This window comes from Uranotaenia lowii, chromosome 2, assembly GCF_029784155.1.
Source record: "Uranotaenia lowii strain MFRU-FL chromosome 2, ASM2978415v1, whole genome shotgun sequence".
Classification (NCBI taxonomy): Eukaryota; Metazoa; Arthropoda; class Insecta; order Diptera; family Culicidae; genus Uranotaenia; species Uranotaenia lowii.
The window spans coordinates 152,852,249-152,874,483 of record NC_073692.1 but is presented as its reverse complement, the minus strand read 5'-3'; the positions used below and the strand labels follow the sequence as shown (position 1 = coordinate 152,874,483).

General features: G+C 37.4%; 1 protein-coding gene across 1 annotated transcript; it reads left to right on the top strand.

Annotated features, from left to right (window-relative positions):
* Nucleotides 1-15,878: 15,878 nt before the first annotated feature.
* Nucleotides 15,879-17,094, top strand: LOC129747812 (uncharacterized). The gene is made up of 2 exons (XM_055742168.1): nt 15,879-16,306; nt 16,365-17,094. The coding sequence occupies exons 1-2, from the start codon at nt 15,890-15,892 to the stop codon at nt 16,692-16,694; spliced, it is 747 nt and encodes a 248-aa protein (XP_055598143.1). The 5' UTR covers nt 15,879-15,889; the 3' UTR covers nt 16,695-17,094.
* Nucleotides 17,095-22,235: the final 5,141 nt, after the last annotated feature.

The following is a 22,235-nucleotide window of genomic DNA, read 5'->3' as shown; positions in this document are numbered from 1 at the left end:
GAATCTTAGCTGTTCAGCAGTTTATACATGTCTAAAAACACCACTTATCTAAATATCATCTGAATCAACGATTACAGATTTGTTTGATGTTCTCATCATTTAACTTTAAAATCAGTTATAACTTAGATCAGTAATTTTCAAACTTTTTTCACTCACCGCCCCCCTGCCTCGGTATTTTAGAGCTCACCACCTCTAGGAGAATTTTCTAACAAATTTTTATAGGAATACAACAAAAATTGGTAGCTTTTCGCTCTTTCACCGCTCTCTTGTAAGCTTTCAACAACCCCCAGGGGGCGATTGGAACCACTTTGAAAATCACTGAGTTAGATATTTATTTACATTTACATTTACATTTACATTGCATTTTTAAAAAATCAGGACAATTCAATCGTTTTTGAAAAACCTAGACGGTCTCTCGAAAATCAGAATAAATCCTGATAAATCAGGAAACCTGGAATCTCTGCCGTGCAAATGTATTTTTCACCAACACACTGTCTAATGAACTGGGCAATAAGTAATTCTCCATAATGAGACTGAATAGTGAAATTTTTTAGAAAAGGCAGAATCACACATGTAAATTCTGTCACACAGTTGAATTCTTAATCCTGTGTCACCCCTGGCATGAATTGCCAGGTGCCTTGATTTTACTATAAAACACAGACTTTGGACCCTTCATCCAGATGTGCTAAGGGTAAGGCACGAATTATGCCCAGATTTTGCTCAGAGTGCATTGGTTATACAGACTTTCAAAATTGAAGACTGAAGTAAGATGGGCATGATACATGGTAGAAAATTATTGACATCCACAGACTTTTTTTTCAAAATTTTTCATCTTAAACACCTGACATCTCTACCCCTAGCGACAAATGATGCGCAAAATACTCATTCGACTTATTCATTTAATCTATTCGAGGTGTTTACAAGCGATAACAATTATGCAAAAAAAAATTTTGCATCGTAAATTCACGCTGTGTTACTCCAAAATATTGTTATTGTATAAAGTTGCAAACAAAGCAGCCAAATGCAAATTTTTTAGTTCAAATGTTTGGGGTTAAGTAATTCAAACAATATTTTGCTTTTCGGACTTTTTTATTCAAACTGTAGTTATGTCAAATACGACAAAACACATTTTGTGTCAAAATTCCCACAGAATTCAAATTTTTGATGAAAAAAAAAGCTATACCAAAAATAAATAATTTATAAGGAAATGAATTTCTTAAACCATTTTCCTACTCTTGATCATTACAAGGAAAAAATACTTGTTAAAAATTCGAATAAAATCAAAAATAAAAGCTTAAAGTTTACAGCATTTTTGAACTATGTAAACTGAAGATCATTTTTCATGTAAAGTTTTGGCTCTGAATCCGAAAATGAAATTTTAAATTTTTTCAGTAGAACAGTTTTTGAGCTATGCTCCAAACATGAAATTTTGGAAAAATTATTAAAAGTACTTGTACTCAAATAGATTAAAATATCTAGGACTGCATAAAAGTTATTTGAAATCTCTATTTTGCATATTTAAGGTGATTAAATTCTCTATCGATCATCTGAACTTCATTTTTGTGTATAATCAACATTATTGTTGATATTAGTGACTTTATAATAGAAAAAAAAAACAAAAAGTGCATTTTGTTTTAGAAAATTTTGTCTCACAGAATGTTTTAGATTCGATGGTAACATTAAAGAAATTTGATTTTAAATAGGTCTTAAATGTAAATTCAAAACAATGATTTCAAGTGGATATTTATCAAATTCGGGTGAAAATTGAAGAAGTTATGATTGCTTTAACATAACATAGTATAAGAAGAATTGAACATGGTAAATCTCACTCGATCCAAGTCATAATTAATAATTAGCTTACCAGAAGGTCACATGCTCAGTTTCAGAAAAATCAGACAATGGAGAGAAAATTTCAGTCACATGCTCAATTTTAGAAAAATCTGACCATGGGGAGGGCTGGCTTGAGTCTAAAACGTGAATGGGATTTTAAGGTAGGGAAGAGGCAGACTAAATGCGCATATTAAGGAAAGTACTTATTTTCTCCCATATTCCAATAGATAGAAGTCTGCACATGAGCGATATATACGTTAAAGCAATTTTTCCGAAAAAGTTTTTGTGAAAATAATTTTATAATAAAAGTAGTCAAACTAGCCGATTTCCGAAACCGGAGGGCTAAATGCGCATATTCATGTTTATAGCTATATTTCATTTACAGTTGCAATATTTTGATATTATTTTACTGAAAATGGTAGAAACGGGTGTTAAGCATACATAAGGTTGCCAGAATTTTTTCCACTCCCATCCGGGCCTAGCAATTCCGGGCATTTTTTCAAAAAAATCTGGCAAAATCCGGGCATGGATTTCAATTTTTCAAATCCAAAAACCGGGCAAAAACCGGGCAAAATTTAGGTGTTATTATATATAAAAGCAAAGAAAAAATGCAAAAAAAATGAAATTAATATTTTATTAATGTAATTGCAGACTTACAAAAACATTTTGGAACACTTAAATATTTAAAGGTTTAATAAATTTATTAATTATTGAAATTATTTGAAATAACCGTTGAAAATATCCATACCGTAAATCGATTTTGCTGAAACTTACTCAAAAACTTTGATTTTTTTTTGGTTTCTTTGTGAAAATTGTGAAAAAATCCGGGCAATATCCGGACTTTTTTCACGATATCCGGGCAACCGGGCCGGACCGGACTTTCTCGAAATTTGGCATAAAATATCCGGGCAAACCCGGATAAAACCGGGCAATCTGGCAAGCTTAAGCATACATCAAGGCTGAAATTATGGTGAATAAATGGCCATATTTTATGAAAAAAAAATTCATATCATATTTTTATCGGATCAGTATTAAGCTCTTCTATTTTCACTGCAAGATTGTGATTTCAGCGTACATTTATTGTTTTAATGATAAAAATTAAAAAAAATATAAGACTTATCTATTTTTTCTTGATATTGGCATTTAACTTGCCTGATATGGGCAGTCAAAACATGTCCTATATACCAATATCTTAACATTTACAACATTGCCAAAAACTTCAATTTGTTGATTTTCAGATTTCTAGATGAATAAAAAAGAAAAACCAATAACATGTTTGTTCATAGATTCTGTACGCACGATAATTAAATTTCAATATATTTTGAATAAAATTGGCAAAAATCTTTTTTGAATATTTAAATTTTTTGACTTTATACAACAACTAGCTGACCCGTGTGCTCTGCTACCTCTTCCATGAAAAAATTAAGTTCGTTGAAATTATTTTCATGAAAATCAACTTCTTTTGAATAAAATTTCACCATTGTTCAAAAGCGAACCATTTTTCATGGCATCTAGAGCATGGAGCTTCTAGGATGTATTGAGTATCATCAAGTAAAAAAACCTTATATTTATCAATTTTTGACAAAATTTATTCGAAAATTGTAATCATACTTTTGAAAATTTTATATAGGAGCTCTCTTTACCAAAAACGGAAAAGGTATAGAAATCTTTAAATAATATCATGACATCAAAAATTTAATTATGTGCCAAATTTAGTCAAAATATTCTGAAAATTCTTCGAGTTCAGATATACTTCAGAACGAACTTATAAGAACCCCTTCCCCCCTTTCTACAAAAATATTTGTAAATTCAATTATTAGTCCAAATACATAAAAACCTGTGTGTTTAGCTTGAGGAGTCCGATCCCAAAAATATCTAATTAAGATAAAAAATATAAAAATCTGGAAAAAAAATCTAGAATCATGAATGTAGTTTTGAAGAAAGTTGCTTCAAAATATGTGAAATTGAACATTTTTCTGTGATTTTGGCAACCTTGCTCAACATCTCAATGCATGATCCAACACAGAACTTTAGTTTAAAAAAAAACGGTATTTTTACCGTTTGTAGGAAAAAATCTAGGCTGTGAGGACTAGTTTTAACTGGTGATAAAAAATCACAGAAAGTCAATTATCGATTCAACATCAAACGTTAAGAAAACGGTAATTTCTTTAAATTTATATTTTTCACTCTCTTAGTAATCACTTTGGTAAGCTTGAATATTTTTAAATGGAAGTGATAGCGATTAGTACCTTTGATTTGAACAAGAAAGTTGTAAGAACGAATTTTTGCCAAGAAATATTTAAAAAAAAAAATGAGAGAATTTAAAAATGACATAGATTTTGTGATATTCCTTTTCAATTTGGAGTTTTTAAAAAGTCGTATGAATTTCTGTTTTTAAACACGTTGATTCATTTTATCTTTCCTTTTTCAGTTTTTTCAATTGAAATGAAACTATAAAAAATGACTTATTATTATTAAAAGAAAATTGTATTATGTGCGGCCCTCCGACAAGATCTCAAATTTAAATTGGCCCGTCGCGTTGGTTCAAAAGGTTTTCCACCCCCATTCTATTGGATAATTCATCCCATAAAAAAGCCGGTAAGTGCCGGTTCGGCATAGAATCTTATACCGCTAACTCTACCACCAAGGAAGTTAATTATTGGAGTAGAGTCTGGTTTGTGAGTATATATGGTGTTATTCACTCTAAACACTATTATCATCAAGTTTTTGTATGCCACTTAATTCTTTATACTGAATACTATTTATTACAAGCGTGCACTTCCTCAATTTTAAACATAGAACTCCAAGATATGATATGTTAACGTCTAAAACCGCTTTAATCTCTAATATACAATTTCATTTAATGACCAAGATTTGGACTCAAGTCATTCGGTTTAGAAGTTAAAGATGTTATCCACTACGCTAAGACTTGTTTGTGAATAGGCATTAGAATTACATTGGTCCGAAAATTAAAAAAAAATGAGAAAACGTAACCATGATTTTAGTTACATTTTAGATTTATTTTTCTGTTAGAACGAAATTCTCAAGAATCGGTATGAAACCAGAATGTTTTGCCAAAAATCAGATTTCGTTATAAACCAATTCTCAGACGAAATTTTATACAAAACCGGTTAAAATACCGGATAACCGTCATTTGTGGCACCGCTGGTGATAGAGAAGCAAGAGAGATCAAGTATTATTACTCTTGTGTCAACATTTTTGTGTACACATTTTTTAAAAGTTACAAATTTATGATACCAATCAGTTTCAGAAGCATAAGTTCATCATATGAAATAGCCCATTAAAGTGGAATGTGATTTTTCGCTTTTAAAACAAGCATACATGAATTAAGACAAATCAGAGGGATACGACGGATTTGGGCGACCTTCCCCTACCTTAAGAAAACTGCTCTAGTTGATCTCGTTTTAATACACCATATCGTTGAACCTAAAGAGTGCAAAATAACATCTTCTATAAGTTTTGTGCAGAAGATTTATATCCCTGGAATTTAGTTTTACTACAAATACAAAAAAAACAGCTCCAACGTGTTCTGGGTATCTAAAAAGTCTAAAAACTTGCTATAAAAGAACATTTGTTTGGAAAAGTTTTAAACCATATAGCGCTTTCTATGATTATATTTACTTCCACTGGATCTAAGTTTAAAAAAATTTACACGTGTGAACAGAAAACTGTGTTGGAAAATTTATTTGGTGCCCACCTCGTCTAAACACGTTTTCATTTTTAAATATACTAAGTAAATAAAAGAGACACGTTTCCAACGTTCGTCTGCACGATTCAATTTGACTTACCAATGAAGTGTAAAATATCAAAATTCATTGACAAAGCTCGGTCGGGCTTCTACTGCAGCATCCAAAGCATCACAAGTAGTTTGTTGTTCGCCCCCGCAAAGTCAACCGAATCCATAACGATTGAATGGAGACCATCCTAACAAGTCGCTGTTTAAACACCCATTAGTCCCAATAAGAGAAGCAATAAAATGTGAGTTCTACACTACTGCCGAAGGAAAATTCTCGGGAAAAACGAGAAGAAACAAGCAAACCAAACACACTTAGAGCATTTACGATCTTTTTGGGGGTGGTGGGTGGTCGGTGGAATCTTTTTTTTTTTTTTTTTGATAGTCTGCCCACGCATTCTCTCGGAAGCAGCACGACGATGACTCGAGAGTTATGTCGAGTTGGCAAAAGTTGGTGCTACAGTTTCCGCAGTGCAATTCTTTTTTTTTCACGATGATTCGATGTGGTCTGGCCCGGTTGGCTTTTGACCCAGGGCCCTTCAATGCGGGTGGGAAGTCTTCTGGCTGACTCCGAAAGTGGGTGGCAAACATAAAGACCCATTATGGCGAATGGAAGCTCGTCTCCGGGTTTTTCTGTAGAAAGAAAGAAAGTCAGAAAGAAAGAAAGCTCCATCCTTTCCTAAATGTTTGTATAGGTACGTGAGATAGATAGCGAAAAATGGACAAGAACTTTTCGGGGCAACAGCTGTCAGTGCTGAGTTTGCAAAAAATTACTATGGCATTCGCAAAATACACCAGAGGACGAAAGAGCTTCGGTACAAATTTAAGGGGCGCCCTAGCTTTGTGTGTGGGTGTACTGAGGATGCGCAGTTCGGAGCAATCCTTTCTGTGTGGGGAAAATGGTTTTATGAATGAAAAGCTGAATATTGCTGCGGGTATGTGACGAGAGCTTTTCGGATCGATTCCATCTTTCAGGTAACAGACGTGACATCTGCCTGGAATGTGTGCAATATGTTGTCAATCGTTGATTGATATTGGTTAATCGATGTTATATCAGCAAATCGAAGTTTTATCAGTTCCAGGTATAATTATCCGAATACTGACAATGCCGTTTGTGGCACCTTTTTTCTGTTTCATAATAGCAAGTAATTTGGCATTAGTTTGTCATATATTTGTATGATGCAAAAACTGAACTCGGTACAATCTGTAAGAAGTTCAATATCATTTATGAAAATTTGTCGAATTTCGTAAAACCTACACAGGCAAAATATTTCAAGAATAGTTAGTATTTTTATGAAAAAATTATATTTCGTGAAGTTGTAAGACTTTTCGGCTATTTTTTAACATATTCCATTACTTAATAATAAAATGTATTTCAAAACACTAAGATGATATCTATACTTAAGAACAAGTTTCAAACGTAGGAGTATGATTTTTTTATAACTGTCGGTAATACAAGATTTTTTTTAATATTCATAAATGACATAAGTGCATGAGTCAAGAATCGACGGAATTTCCAGACTGGTAAATAAATAAACACGAGCCCTCAACATGGAATGCAAAAATGTTGCAACTTTTTAGATAACATACCGTAAACACTGATCACTTTTTTAAGAGGCCGGGTCATTCGGCCGAAAGTCATAAGGCCGAAAGCCATTCAGCCGATGGACGTTAGGCCGAATGTGCTATCTGGCCGAACAAGCCACTAGGCCGAATGGGTTATTCGGCCAACGGTTATCCAGCCGAATGCTGTTAGGCCGAGAGGATGTTTGGCCGAGAGGATGTTTGGCCGAATGGTCACTAGGCTGAAAGGTCATTTGGCCGAATGGTCATGAGGCCGAATGGCCGTAAGGCCGAAAGGTCGTAAGGCCGAAAGGTCGTAAGGCCGAAAGGTCGCAAAGCCGAATTTCGTAAGGCCGAATGGATGCTGGGCCGAAAGATCGTTAGGCCAAATAGTCATTAGGATGAATAATCGTCAGGCCAAATGGTGGTAAGGTAGTTGGGCCGAACGGTCGTAAGGCAGAATGGACAATAAGCCGAATGATCATAAGGCCGAATGATCGTAAAGCCGAATGGATGCTAGAAGGTCATTAGGCCGAATAGCTACTAGGCCGAATGGTTGTTAGGCTGAATGGTCGTTGGGCCGAATTTATGCTAGGCCTATAAGACATATTATCGCTTTCTTGCATGTTAGGCCCATCAGTAGATAGGCCGAATAGTCATCAGGTTGAATAGTCATCTGGCCGAATGGATGCAAAACCGGATTCGACCATTCGGCTTTTCGACCGGGGCCTATCGTCCATTCGGCTTTAGGACCATTCAGTTTAATAACCATTCGGGTTTGTGACCATTCGGCCTCATGAACATTCGGCCTATCGTCCATTCGGCCTAATGACCATTTGGCCTTATGACCATTTGGCCTAGCATGCAGACAAGAGTAAAAAATTCTTATTGACCTAGCAACCATTCATGAAGATCATTCAGCCTTATGACCGTTCGGCCTTACGACCTTTCGGCATAGCATCCATTCGCCCTTACAACCATTCAGCTTAGTGACCATTAAGCCTAACGACTATTTGGCCTAGAATCCATTCGGCCTTACGAACATTCGGCCTTGCGACCATTTGGCCTTACGACCATTCGGCCTCATGACCAGTCGGCCTAACGACCATTCGGGGAAATGACCATTCGGCCAAATAACCATTCGATGTCCATTCAGCTTAGTGACCATTTGGCCTAACGTCCATTCGGCCAAATAATCTGCGGCTTAATGTCCCATTCGATCTATTGTCCTATTCGGCCGAACATCCGTCGGCTTTTTGACCCATTCGGCCTAGCAACGTTCGGCCTAACATCTTTCGGCCGAATGTCCGGCCCCCTTTTTTTAATTTATTTTCGAATATGTTTTAGGGGTCGCTTTTTTGTAACACTAAGATGTTTAGAAATACTGACTAAGGTAAGGAGTATAAAGCATGATTATTAATAGCAGAACATTCAAACGACTTCAGTGGCTATAACTAAATGTTTCACGGTGTGTTTCGTAGAAGGACTTAAAGAAAAAAATACAGTAACGCTAATTTTTACATGGGTAGATAGTAGAGCTTCTTCTGGTTCATTTTCACCGAAAATTAAAATATTTTGTCGGTGACCCCCCATACTAAATATAAACGTTTATTACAAAACCAGATTTCATGTTTCGGAGTAACTTTGATCACTATGGTTTTTACGTATCTCAACATCTTCAAAATGATTGTTTCGATGCCAATTAGCACAGAAGGTTAAAACATCAATAACAGTTTATTTTTTTTTGGACTCAATTAAATTTTTAACGATTTCTTTCCAAAACAAATAAACTAAAAAGATGGACAATGCTGCTGCATACATTTAGGGGCAAAAATTATAAACATTTCTCAATTTTTTATAGCCTCAAAAACAAATGAAATTTTTCTTTCATGCAATTCTCAAGGTCCTCCCACTGTTCCGATGTTTCTTTTATTCAAACTTAACCATTTGATAGGGTTTTTGCCATTTGTTATACAAGCTTTCTCATAGTCCGTTTTTCAAGTATCCAAAAATAATCATAGAATGACCGACAAAATAACTCTGAAACTAAACCAATATAAAGTTAAATGTTAAACTTTCAAACAAAACAACCCATTTGCTTCTAAATGCTATCATTTTGTTTGTTTGTGAGTCTTCGAAATAAAAATAATTACTATAAAACTTTAAAATTACGTAATATAAAAGAAGTAATATAAAAAAATCCAGATATTGTTGTTATCAAAAGCCTTAATGCACCGGTGGATTATGATGCCCTTTCATTGATTAAACTTAATGATAATTGGTATTTCGGTGAAGTATAAATTTCCAAAACGATTTATAACGATTCCAAGTTTCATAATATGTTTCATGATAAAATATCAGTTATGCCTTTTAGCATTTTGGGAATTCTTTTAAAAAAATTAAAACTTTATTATATTGCATACTTTTGTCTAAAGACAATACAACGATTGTTTTGCATATTTTTACAATTTTAAAGGTTGTTTGATTGAAAAAACTGATTTGAAAACATGGTTTTGGAAATAATTTCGAATTTTCCATTTAAGTTTTAGCAAAAAACCTAAACCATATTAAAAAGGGGATAGATATAAATAAGAATTTATCTTAACAAAAATATAATTTCCATGTTAGATTCTATTTTCAAACTTTAGATTTATTGAAAATAAATTATGAGCTTCAATTCACCATCAGTAGCACCGGTCGTGTGTTTAGACATTTTTCAAAATCGATACATGTAAATAGTTCAAAAGGTGTTTGCTAGAGGAATTCGTGGAGTAGAACGGCATTTAAAACGTAAGAAATTAGGAACGATTAGTTATTAGTTATAAAAAAATACAAGAAAACAACCTACCACATTGTAAAAAGATTGTAATCTTACGTTGCAAGAATAAAATAAAGAAATAAAGAAATAAATAGGTCAGTTTTCTTAGAAAGGAAAAAAAATCTGAAATCAGTAAGAAATCCATCAAACATGGTCACGTTTTTCAGTCCGAAAGGACATGCAATAAACGAGCGCCAGTAATAAAAGAGCAGCAAGATCAAAAACTTTTAAATGTCGTTCATCGCAATATTTGAAATGTCACATCCGAATATCGGAACTGAATTGACATTTATTAAATGAAGCGCCTGTGCCATCAATGTGAACGATGGTTGTTGACGAAGAAAAAAATAAATGAAAAAATTGTTTTCATATTTGAATTTTATTGGCGGTCGCTGACGAAGAACATTTTTGTAAGTGAATATTGATTTAAATTATCTTCCAGCTACCACGAAAATACGCCGGTTTGACTCCTAAGCTCATAACACTTAAAGAAAACCTTTCTATCAATAAGAAAATATTTAATAAATTATTAGTAATTGATTTTTATTTGTCTTCGTTATAGAGATGTTCAAGTTTTGATATTGAATAATTGAATTTTTGATATTGAAGTTTTGATATTGAATAATTGAACATATGGTAGTGAAATGAGGACTCCCCACATTATTGCAGTCATTTACATTTCATTTCTCAACAAACCACTCCCGATATCGCTTGCGAAAATCAAGTTACGACGACTGATTCGTGTGACTAAACACATCGAGTGCCACTGGCCGGGAACGTGATAACGCAAAAGTTTGTGACAAGGTAGTGATAACTCCATTAATTTGCTCCTTGAACGCAACCACATGTAAATCAGCGTGAGTTGAGTTGGGCACCCGAGTCAAAGTTTCTCGAGCCAATATATCAGTGGGGATTACCGAAGGATTTCGTCGTCGACGACTACTCGTTAACCCTCTGGGGAGAAACTTCGAACTATCGTAACCATATTATTCACCTGTTACCGGGAATCTTTCCCAACGTTATAAGTAGCACCAGCAGCAGCAACAATATCAGCAATATGGAAAGTAAGTTCCGATTTTTTCCTCATTCAGCTACCCACAAACACATTCGCCATCAACACAACAAAAACAACGATTGCGGTGACTTTAGGTCAGGGGTCGGCAAACTTTTGAACCGAAAATTACAATTTACAAACATACGAATCCTTGCTGTAAAATGGGGTGAATAGGACCATGGAAAGGAAAAACAAATTCATATATAATTAATCTACACATCACAAAAATATCAAGGAAAAATACCAATGATTGAATTTTCAGGTACCTCTTTAGTAGAATTTTCAATAAAAAATTTGGCATATGCATTATCATGATTCTTAGCATCTCGATTATAATTTAAAATATATTTGTAATATATTTGTTACAGTATTTATATTTGTTACTCTGGGTCCATGGATGCAATTGGACGACTCATGATACAATGGTAGAGTTCACTTAGGGTAGGCTTGCCTGATACTTTCAGAAAAAAGCGGGACATTTTACCAAAAAAAGCGGGACACAGCCGAAAAAAGCGGAACATTTAAGAAACTCTTGAAAAAAATCCATATTGTTAAGACAATCTCATAGGTACGTATACTATCTACATTGTAAATTTTTACCTCGATTTCCAGCAAAAAAAATTGCTGAAAACTTTCAGCTATCCAAATTTTTGCTGGAAATCAGCAATCGGTTTTCTAATTGCTGGATTTTTCAGCACTCGATTGTGTTCTTGTCATTTTTGCTGAAAAATCAGTAATCGGTTTTCAAATTGCTGGACTTTCCAGCAATTGATCTAGTTTGCTGTGTTGGATTAATAAAATTATTTTTATTTTCCTCTATATTCTAGCAACCAGACACAAGTCAGACAACACTCTGGCACAAAGCTGCCACTCCAGAGCCGGTGTTGGAAAATTTAAAAAAAAGTTCTTGAAAATAAACAAAACATAATTTAAAAATGGAAGAAACTAATTCTTTTTCATTACTCATTGTATGCACAGCCAGTATTAAATATTTAATTTAGAATTGAAATATAAATTTGGTACTAAATACAGCCGGTTGTTTTGAAAGAAATAGCTGGTTTCCAGCAATCTGGATTGCTGATTTTCCAGCAATTTGAATTGCTGGAAACCAGCATTAACGTTTGCTTTAATTTAAATTGCTGGAAATTTCGCTGGAAAGTCAGCGGGACAAAAACCAGCAAAATTTTGCTGGTTTCCAGCAAAAAATAAAAATTACTGTTTACCAAAGTTGTTCATAGAAAGTATACACTTATGTGAGAAAAAATAATGATTCAAGTCCAACATGGAAACGGCGGAATTGATACCACATAAAAACCCTTTTATGAAAACAAATATATTTCAGATTTGTTTTTTTGAAAAGTTTGAAAACCCAAGAAAACTCCCACCTTTAATAATTCAGTTAAAAAACGGGGTGCTAATTAAAGGCAATTTTATTAAGATTCAGGCGAAAATATTAAGATCTATAACCATTTAGAAACAACTGAAACAATGTTTACTCCATACTAAAGTTTTATTTATTGCGTTGGTTGAATGTTCTTCGCTTTACTGAATCAAAATCGTACTTTATAACTTTAGAGTTTTTTTTAGTTTTGTCATAAACAACTTTGAAAATTGCTGCTTATTTTGACAAAAAAGGCGCTTTTGAAAAATTTTCAGTGATAAACCAATGAATACAAAATGAGGCTTAAGTTTGATTCTTGCAGAGTGAGTCAGTAAACTTTTTTTTGGTCAAATTTGCCCAGATATTGCCCGCTTTTATGATTGACAATTAAAAAAATCAAATGCCCGAATTTGGCCAGGTTTTTAGATAAAATGGCCCAGTTTTGCCCGGCCCGGATGCACGAGTGATAAATTCACGCTCCTAGGCAATACCTACTTGTTTAGAGTTCAATTGTCAGTACATCCTAATTTCAAAACGACTTGATGCACAACCTCTCCTCTAACGAAGTCAGATCGAATATCTCATCGTGTTCAAAGAAGCCCTTATTCGAGCGCAACTTCTTGCTTTGAAAATCTGAGCTGGGGAGGACAGCCAGAGAAACAAAACGAGTTGTCAACCCCATATTTTTTTTCTGGGCGCACACGTTAGTCAGAGGAGAAGAACCCCCGAGCCACGTGTAAAACCAAAACTCTCCCAACACACTCAAGTCACCACTTTGCACAACTAAAGGGTGTCCACGATGAAATTGCCACACTATGAAATTGCTCTAACTTATTAACCGTTGGGTAGACTTTAATGATAATTTGGGTGGATTTAGTTCATAGAGCGATGTTTAGGTCCTGCAAGTTTTAAAGTCCTGTGATCAAAACTCGCGGAAATGAAATCGAAAGAACAGCTCGTGTGTGATAAAATCTTGCGCATTCATCGCGAGAACAAGGATCTCTCACATCGTTTCATCGCTAAAACGTTGGGAATCGTGAATTCCACGGTATCGTGAGTGATTAAGCGGTTCGAGGAACAATCGACCACCGATCGGAAGCCCAGAAGTAAAGGAAAAAATATTCCGTACAACACCAAAAAATCACAACCGCGTAGTTGGGGCCTTTGTGGGGGGATTTTCGGAGAATGGCTTATCGCGACGGAAATAAAAACACGATGTTGACTCGTATACACTAAGTCACCGATTCACGGTGCGCCTCTGGACCGTTATTATAAAAAAAAATTGTCCATCAAATCCAAGTACGGGGCTCGATTCCTTAGGTCATTCTGCACCTCTGGGTAAATTTTAAAAAAAATCCCTAGCAGAAAATCCGAGAAATCTTGATTTTAAGGTTTTTGTTGAGAAATTTCAAAATAATTCATATTCAAATTATTCAATATCATCAAAAAACCTCCAAAAACGTCAAAAAAGTGGTCCAAGTCATTTCCAACCAGTATGTATTTGTTGCCGTTGATAAAATTATGATTATTTACAACTGACTTAACTCTCCAAACATGGCTTAAGTGTATTATAAGTATGGTTTATTAGTGGTTTAAGGTTAAATAAATCTTGTAATCATCATTGGCTTGAAACTACCTACAAGCGAATGACCAGCGAAACAGTCGACCGGCACAAAATCGGGGACACAAGTGGGCTTTGAAAAATCAAAAGGATTCAACTTCAAATTCTCAACGTCAATTTTTGTCCTCAAAATGGATGTTCACGAAAAGAACAGAAATTTGGTTTGCGTACTCTGCCTTTCTAAGACATCGTCGCTTCGACCGATAAGTGCAGGTATAAGAGTTGTTATTCGAAAATTTCTCCAAGATTTTGAATCCAGAGAAAATTTGTATCCGTCGGTCATTTGCGGAACATGTCGCGCGTCGTGTGGAGAGTTCAGCAAGGGAGGTACAAGGGTCCCCAGGATTCGAAGTTACAAGCTCGAAAATTCAATCATCACGCGATCTCAAGGAATGTGCAAATGTGAGATTTGTGTTGCTGCCGGTATACATGAGGGCAGAAGCAACCTGCCTGGTTTTGAACCCAAGAAACTCAAGCGCGGAAGACCCAGGTCCAGTCCAGACACAGAAGACATTGATGGGTGTAAAGCGGTGGTAATTTGTAAAACTTGCTACAGTGAATACGGAAGAGGAAAAAGGCACCATTGCACTCAATCCACCCGAGCGTCGAATTTGAAAATCATTTTAATTTTGAATAATGGAGAGCCCTCGTCAAGCTCAGCGGATGCGGCAGTAGCTGACTATATGCGTTCAAAGCCAGATTCACCAGGTAAAACTATATTTTAAAATAATCACCTGCAGTGATGGTTTGAATCATTTGACTTATTTTTGAATCATTTGGTTATAACTTCTTTTGAAAACATTTTTCCATGAAATGATGTTCTAAACTTTAGTAGATACAGATCTAAGCTACAACTTTCTTGTATGTCATAAATATGTATCTTCAATGTGGTATGAATTGTAGGATTTAATCCAACCCGCTAATCCAAATGATTGTGATTACGATCATTGCTCAAAAATTTAAACTTTTCGATTTCTCATTCATAAGGCATAAGAGATACAGGTTTGTGTTGGTCACAAAAGTTGCAGCTAAGACCTAGTTCTACTAAAGTTTAGAACATCATTTCTGGGAAAAATGTTTTCAAAAGAAGTTATAAGCAAATGATTCAAAATAAAGTCAAATGATTCAAACCATCACTGATCACCTGATTTAAAAAATCCAAAAAAAAAAAATATTTTATCCATCAAGATGGAAAATGTGTTCTGCGAAATCTTCGTGGAAGACCGTCTGTATTCGAGAAAGTTTCAACTTGTCCAGAACCTCCCAAAAAACTACGTGCAGATGATTTGTTTAAGGTCAAAGGCGAAAACAATCTAAGCATGAGGAAAACAATGGGTAATTAGTATTTTATTCATAACAATGGTTGTTTTATATAATCTATCTATTATCTAGGTGTGATTAAAAGTATTCGAGCTTCTGGAGTCGATATAGAATCTGGAGTGCGGTTGAAATTGATTGAAATGAACCGGCAGCTTAAAGACTTGTTTGATGTAGTTCAGTTGTCCAGCATCACAGGAAATGTAGCACCTTCGTCAGATCATGTTGTTGCATATTGCACTGATGTACCGGAACTCATTAACCGTATCAAACGTTCAAGACCACCTGTTGATGATTTTGTGGTGAAAATAGGAATTGATGGGGGTAGGAGCTTCTTCAAGATAACGTTATCTGTGATCTCTCCGCAAATGGAACATCTGGCTGGCTTCAAGGATGGCGGCGTGAAGAAGCTTTTCATCATTGCACTTTCACCAAATCTCGCTGAAAAGTATGACAATATTTCCCCCGTTTGGACGAAACTTCTCAAATTACACGAGCTCGAATACTTGGTTGCTGGGGACCGCAAGATTATAAATATTATAATTGGCATAATGGCCCACTCTTCGAAGAATCCATGTCCATACTGTGAGGCTTTAAAGAGCGAGCTCGGTGTAGCAAACGGAACCGCGAGAACCAAAGGAAGTATAAACGAAAATTGCACAAGAAAAAAGAAATTGAATGGAAAGAACTTCGCAAGCTGCGTGAATGCCCCGTTGGTCTCGGGTAGTGATGAAGACAAAATCGTGAACCTTTGCCCGCCTCCACCGTTACATATAACGCTTGGAATTATTAATACAATTTTTAAGTCACTTGAGAAGAAAGCACCAGACTGGGTAGACTTATGGGTGGAACAAGCACAGGTGAGACACCAACAGATGACGTACGGTTTCACCGGAAGAGCTTGCCACGCGCTATTGGATGCTACCAATTGTTTGGCAGACAACCCTGAACTTTCAGATTACGTTACGGTTGGTTGTTCTACTAAATAAACTTTACCAAGTTTTTAATAAATATTACGATTTTCAGGTTCTGAATAACTTCAAAAACGTGTATGCAAAATGCTTTTCCTTTAAACTCGAGCATGGGTTTGAGGAGGCTATTGCAGATTTTGCCAGCAGCTGGGAGAAGCTGAATCTTCCATTCACATCTAAATATCACATTACAAAGTACCATGTGGCGGATTTCTGTCGAGAAGCCGGAAGAGGACTTGGGCTTCACAATGAGCAAGCCTCCGAATCCGTACATGCTGATTTTGATGTGATTTGGCAGCGATATAAAGCTCCCAAATCATCAAAGGTTTATAACGACCGTTTGTTAAACTCTTTGATTGATTACAACAGCAACCATATGTGTTAGTTTTGAGTTTTTAATATGTTCCATTCATTATTTTTAGTTGTATTGCTGTTTTATAGTTTACTTTTACTTTTTACTATTTCACTGTTTCCTTTTCCTACTAACCAATAAAAGCACCACTGATTTGAAATTCATTTTCCCCCATAACTTCACGGAAACAATAATTTAAACTAAACTTAAACCCCTAATAAACCATACTTATAATACACTTACGCCATGTTTGGAGAGTTAAGTCAGTTGTAAATAATCATAATTTTATCAACGGCAACAAATACATACTGGTTGGAAATGACTTGGACCACTTTTTTGACGTTTTTGGAGGTTTTTTGATGATATTGAATAATTTGAATATGAATTATTTTGAAATTTCTCAACAAAAACCTTAAAATCAAGATTTCTCGGATTTTCTGCTAGGGATTTTTTTTTAAATTTACCCAGAGGTGCAGAATGACCTAAGGAATCGAGCCCCGTACTTGGATTTGATGGACAATTTTTTTTATAATAACGGTCCAGAGGCGCACCGTGCGATTGATTTCTTTATTTCGGTTCAAAAGGTTTTTATGAACTTACAAGTACGTGTTAGTGTAAAGGAATTTGTTTATGAAGCTAGAAGTCTGGAGCACCATATAGATTGGTTCGGTCGAAAACCAATTATGTAAACACCAAAAAGGTCGCGCATTCGAGCGATTCAATTATTTGTAAACACCCATCATGCGATCACGCATTCGAGCGATCGCCCTCAAGTGGGTCATAAAACGATCGGTACGTACAGCATGGTATGCATGGTGTACGATCAGAACTCAGCATGTTTATCTTAAAGAAATTCAACAAGACATTCATTGTTCCACTTTTACCAAAGCGTTGGTCGAAGCAGAAAAATGTATAACCAATATTAATACAATGGTTTGGTCCAAATGCTTCAAGAGCAGAAATGGATGTTTGTAAAATATCCGTTCATAAACATTTTATTGGACTCAAAATAAATCAAAGTAGATTTTGTCACATAGGCATTATGCTCTATGAGTTAAAACATCCTGCAACAATGTTGCTTGGAAGTTAAATAAATGCTAGTCGGAATATTTGAATTGAATAATTGAATTGAATAATTGAATTGAATAACTGAATGCAATTATGCCACACCTTCAACCGAAACCCGAACGCCTCCGTTCGGGATGTGGCTAAGAAGCTGCACTTAAGCCAAAGTTTTGACCAGAAGACCAAAACTAAGGCTGGGTTTCAAACGTTCAAGATACAAAAGGCCCCTTATCGCGACGAGAAGCAGAACTAGTCTGCCAAAACTCGTGCCAGGAAGTTGAACCTCAACATGCTGACGAAAGTGGAATGCTGCATCACGGACGACGAAACATTGAAACTAGGCCTTCGACTAGCTCAGGACTCCAGCCAATCTCAGGGTCGGCTCGTCGTAGCTAGAAAATCACTCACTCACCTGTTCGACTTTCGCTTCCTCCCACCCCGTTATAACCCGTATTTAATGCAATTTCGGTGCACGCAATAAAGTAACAAATAAAACTTTTAAGGGCAGAAAGTTTTTTTATATTAAAGAAAGTTCAGTAAAAAGTGTAAATACTAGCCAACAAGGAAACATTAAATTTGAGATCGAATTTTATTAAAAAAACACAAACTATTTCGACTCACTGCTTGCTGCTACTGGATCCTCGATGCTGCCGGACACCTTGATGCCGGAACTCGCTGCCGTGGTACCACGTGTCTGGATCTGGTCCTGGTGTTTCGACGAGATTCTCAATGAACCGGGGCGTTGTCGAGGCTTTTTCCAATCTCCGATTATGGAAGAAATGCCAGGTAGACGCGTTCGCCTTGCGCTGACATCGGCCTGCTTCCGATAGAGATAGAGTGAATGAAAACCGCAGTTTTCACGGTTGGTCCTTGGCCGTATGTTGACGGACGGCCGGTGTCTTCAGCCGTATGTTGACGAACGGCTGTTCGACCCTCTTGGGACGCACTAGGCACTCGATGATACACCGTGCCTGTTGCAATTTTCACTTGCACTTGCACCACCAAGGTCTTTACTTTTCACGACACTTGGATGGCGGAACTGGTTGGCGGATTAAAATAAGCACGCACAACTGTCGAACGACTTGCGGACTCGCGTTCCCAAGGGATAAAAGAGCCCGGCCCATTGGTGCGTCGGTCTTTTATCACCTCCTCCGGTACGACCAATCGGTGATGTCGACGCTCCTTATTGGGCCACGTCATCCCCTTGGTGTTTCCGCATGTGATGTGGCGCGGATTTCGTATGCCGCGGATGGTGTCTCGGCTAAATGGGTTGGCATAACAGTAGAGTCGCCCTAATCTGCTACACTGAGAAAAATGCCTGCTATCCTCCTATTTTCTACTACTAATTGCCAAAATTATATGGTATTTAAATGTATATAATGCAAAACTTTATCGCGTGAATATTTACATTTACCTACATTTTATCATATTTCAGGGCAAAACTGCCACCGAAAGGCATAAAATGCAGGTTGTAACCGAGTAGGAGGTTACAACATATGTGAAGGCCAACTTCAAACAGATCCCCGGCAACCTGTTTTTCACGACCCAGGATAAGTTCAGCGTTCCGGAGCATGTCCGCACTCAGAAGATGTCCAAATTGGCGAATAAATTCCTGGTTTGGCAAGCCATCTGTACTTGTGGGAAGCGGAGTGCACCTTTCGTGACCCAGGCAGGACACGATGAACAGACAGGTGTACATGAAGGAGTGCCTCCAAAAGTGCACCTCCCCGTGGTGTAGAGTGGAAACGTGTCTACAGACTTGTCACCTGTAGGCGTACGGCCGAGAGAACTACACGTCACACTTGGTGCAGCCAGCCCGCCGACGAGCTGCGTGCCGAGTGTGGCACAAACGTGGTGCGACTGGGTACCTTTGTACCAGTGCTCAGTTGCAAGAGGGAGGGGTCGAAACGTGTATCGGGTAGTCGCGACCTCGATATGCGGGACGACCAAATGTTCGAGCGGGTGTTGGTCGAATTCGCGTGTCGGGTGGTCCTAGCCCCGATTCGCGGATATGAACGACTCACGACGGGCAGAGGGGCCTTGTGCCGTAACATGTGGCGCCCTGTGGATGGGCCACAGCGGGTAGAGACGTCTCAAATTGTGTCAAGAGGATGAGCGTGAGAGGGTCTCGAGTCACGAGGAGAGGCGGGTCATGACGTCTCGAATTGTGGCAAGAGACCGAATGTGGGACTCAAGTCACGAGTAGCGGCAAACGAATAGTTGAACCGGGAGTCGTAAATCGTGACAGTAGAGTGGATTGATGATGATGAGTATGGCCGTGGAGCGCTTTGCGCGAGTATGGTCTTCCAATCATGGGTATAGCCTTTGTTGCAGGTCCGGATGGGAAATATTGCCAGAGGCCCCAGGTGGCGTAGGGGTAGCATCATGTGTCGTTCAATTGCACCCATGGACCCAGAGTAGCAAACTGGGGGAACGCTGTGGCTCGCCGCGCCTTGGATTGCAATCCATAAAAAGGATTTACCACCTGGGTGACCAACTAATAAAAAAAGAAGTGGCTGCTTCCTCTCCTGAAGGCCCACAACTTGCCAACAATCTTCTGCCCGGATTTGGCCTCAAGTCACTACTCCAAGAACGTGCTGAAGTGGTATGCGGATAATAAGGTCAATTTCGTGCCGAAAATGGACAACCCTCCCAACACTCCGGAGCTCCGCCCTATCGAGAAGTACTGGGCGATTATGAAGCAGCACCTTCTTAAACGACCTAAGGTAGTGAAGACAGTCGAGGAACTGAAGAATGTATTGGTTTACATGCAAAAAACGATAGATTCACAGGTTGTGCAGAATCGTATGGCCGGGGTTCAGGCCAAGGTGCGGGCATTTGCGAATGAACTGTACATAAAGTCTGTTTCACATAGAATCTGGCCGCATCTTTTCATTTACTGCAGCGCTCCTAGTTGTTACATCGCGAATCTATTGACAGTGTTTTGATCCGGATGGTTTGTTTACTTAGTGGTGAAAATTTCATCAAGGTTGATGCAGTCAGTCTAAAGTTATCGACGATGGAACGCGAAAGGCGAGAGAAAATTCTGCACACTCACGTAGAGAAACCGACGTGGTCCGGGGTAAAGATCGCAAAATTCCTGAAATATTCAAATATGTAAATTAGGGGCTGCAACTTTACTGGGAGACCCTTACGGTGGATCGAGCAAATTAAACCAGAAGTAAAAGTGGAACATATGACCGGAAGCTGCGAGCAAAGGTAATTCTTTCAGTTCACAATAGTACTAGAATTTCCTTGCGTGATTTGGCGAAAAAGTTCAAGACGAACCACAGTACAGGTCGACGAATTTGTTTGCGAGAAGGCTTGCGGTCGTATCATGCAAGCAAACACCCCAACAGGACGCTGAAACAAAACCTGGTTGCCAAAACCAGGGCAAGGAAGTTGTACGAGAAAGTGTTGACCAAGTACAATGGATGCATTTTGATGGACGACGAAACTTATGTCAAAATGGATTTTGGACAAATACCCGGTAACAAATTTTACCTTGCGAAGCGTAAAGTTGCGGGTAGATTCAAGTTTGTTTTCGCAGATAAATTTGCTCGTAAGTTGATAAATTGGCAAGGGATCTGTAGTTGTGGGAACAAGACAAATATTTTCATCACTGGGGACACAATGAATGGAAATGTTTACAAAGAAGAATGTCTCCAGAAGAGGGTTTTGTCATTCATTCGGTCCCACAAAGGTCCGCTGAAGTTCTGGCCGGACCTATCAAGCTGCCACTGCAGGCGGGATGTTGTTAAGTGGTATAAGGAGAACAAGATCGATTTGTTGAAAAAAGTATCAATCCACCAAACTGTCCGGATTTTCGTCCCATCGAGAAATATTGGGCAATAGTTAAGGGCAAACTGAAGAAATGTGGCGGATCCATGAAAAAAACCCGCTCAAATGGAAAAGTGGTGGAACAAGATGGCGAATGAGGTTACCAGCAGTACTGTGCAGAAAATGATGAATGGTATCACAAAAAAAGTTCGAAAATTAATCCGAAAAGCTGACGAATGATTTTTAAGCATTTTTTTCCTTAAAGTGCAATAAAAACCCTACAAAATGTCATGTGTACTTATGTTGTACGTTATTTCTTTGCGGTGAGATGATCCATTTTATCCGACCAGATTCTATGTGAAACACACTTTAAAATACGAGTTAAATGGTAAAATATAGTTTAATAGTTATTTTCCAATCCCTGAAAATTTAATGGCAATCGGATGAAAACTCGAATTTTGAGAACCAATTTTATGTGTGGCAATTTCATCGTGGACACCCTTTACTCGATTTGCGGACCGGAAGGTCATCGTCCCGAAGCGAAATCTACCAGGTCGCATAAGCACTCGCGTTCATCAATTTTCTGGCGCCTTAATACGCGTGTCGAACCCTGACAACTTTGGCACTACTCTGTGCCTCGTCTGACACCGCTTGTGCCTGACACGTCAGTAATTGTTGACTTAATCACTACTTTGCGCAACAACTCATTTAATGAGTCGGGTGTGGGAG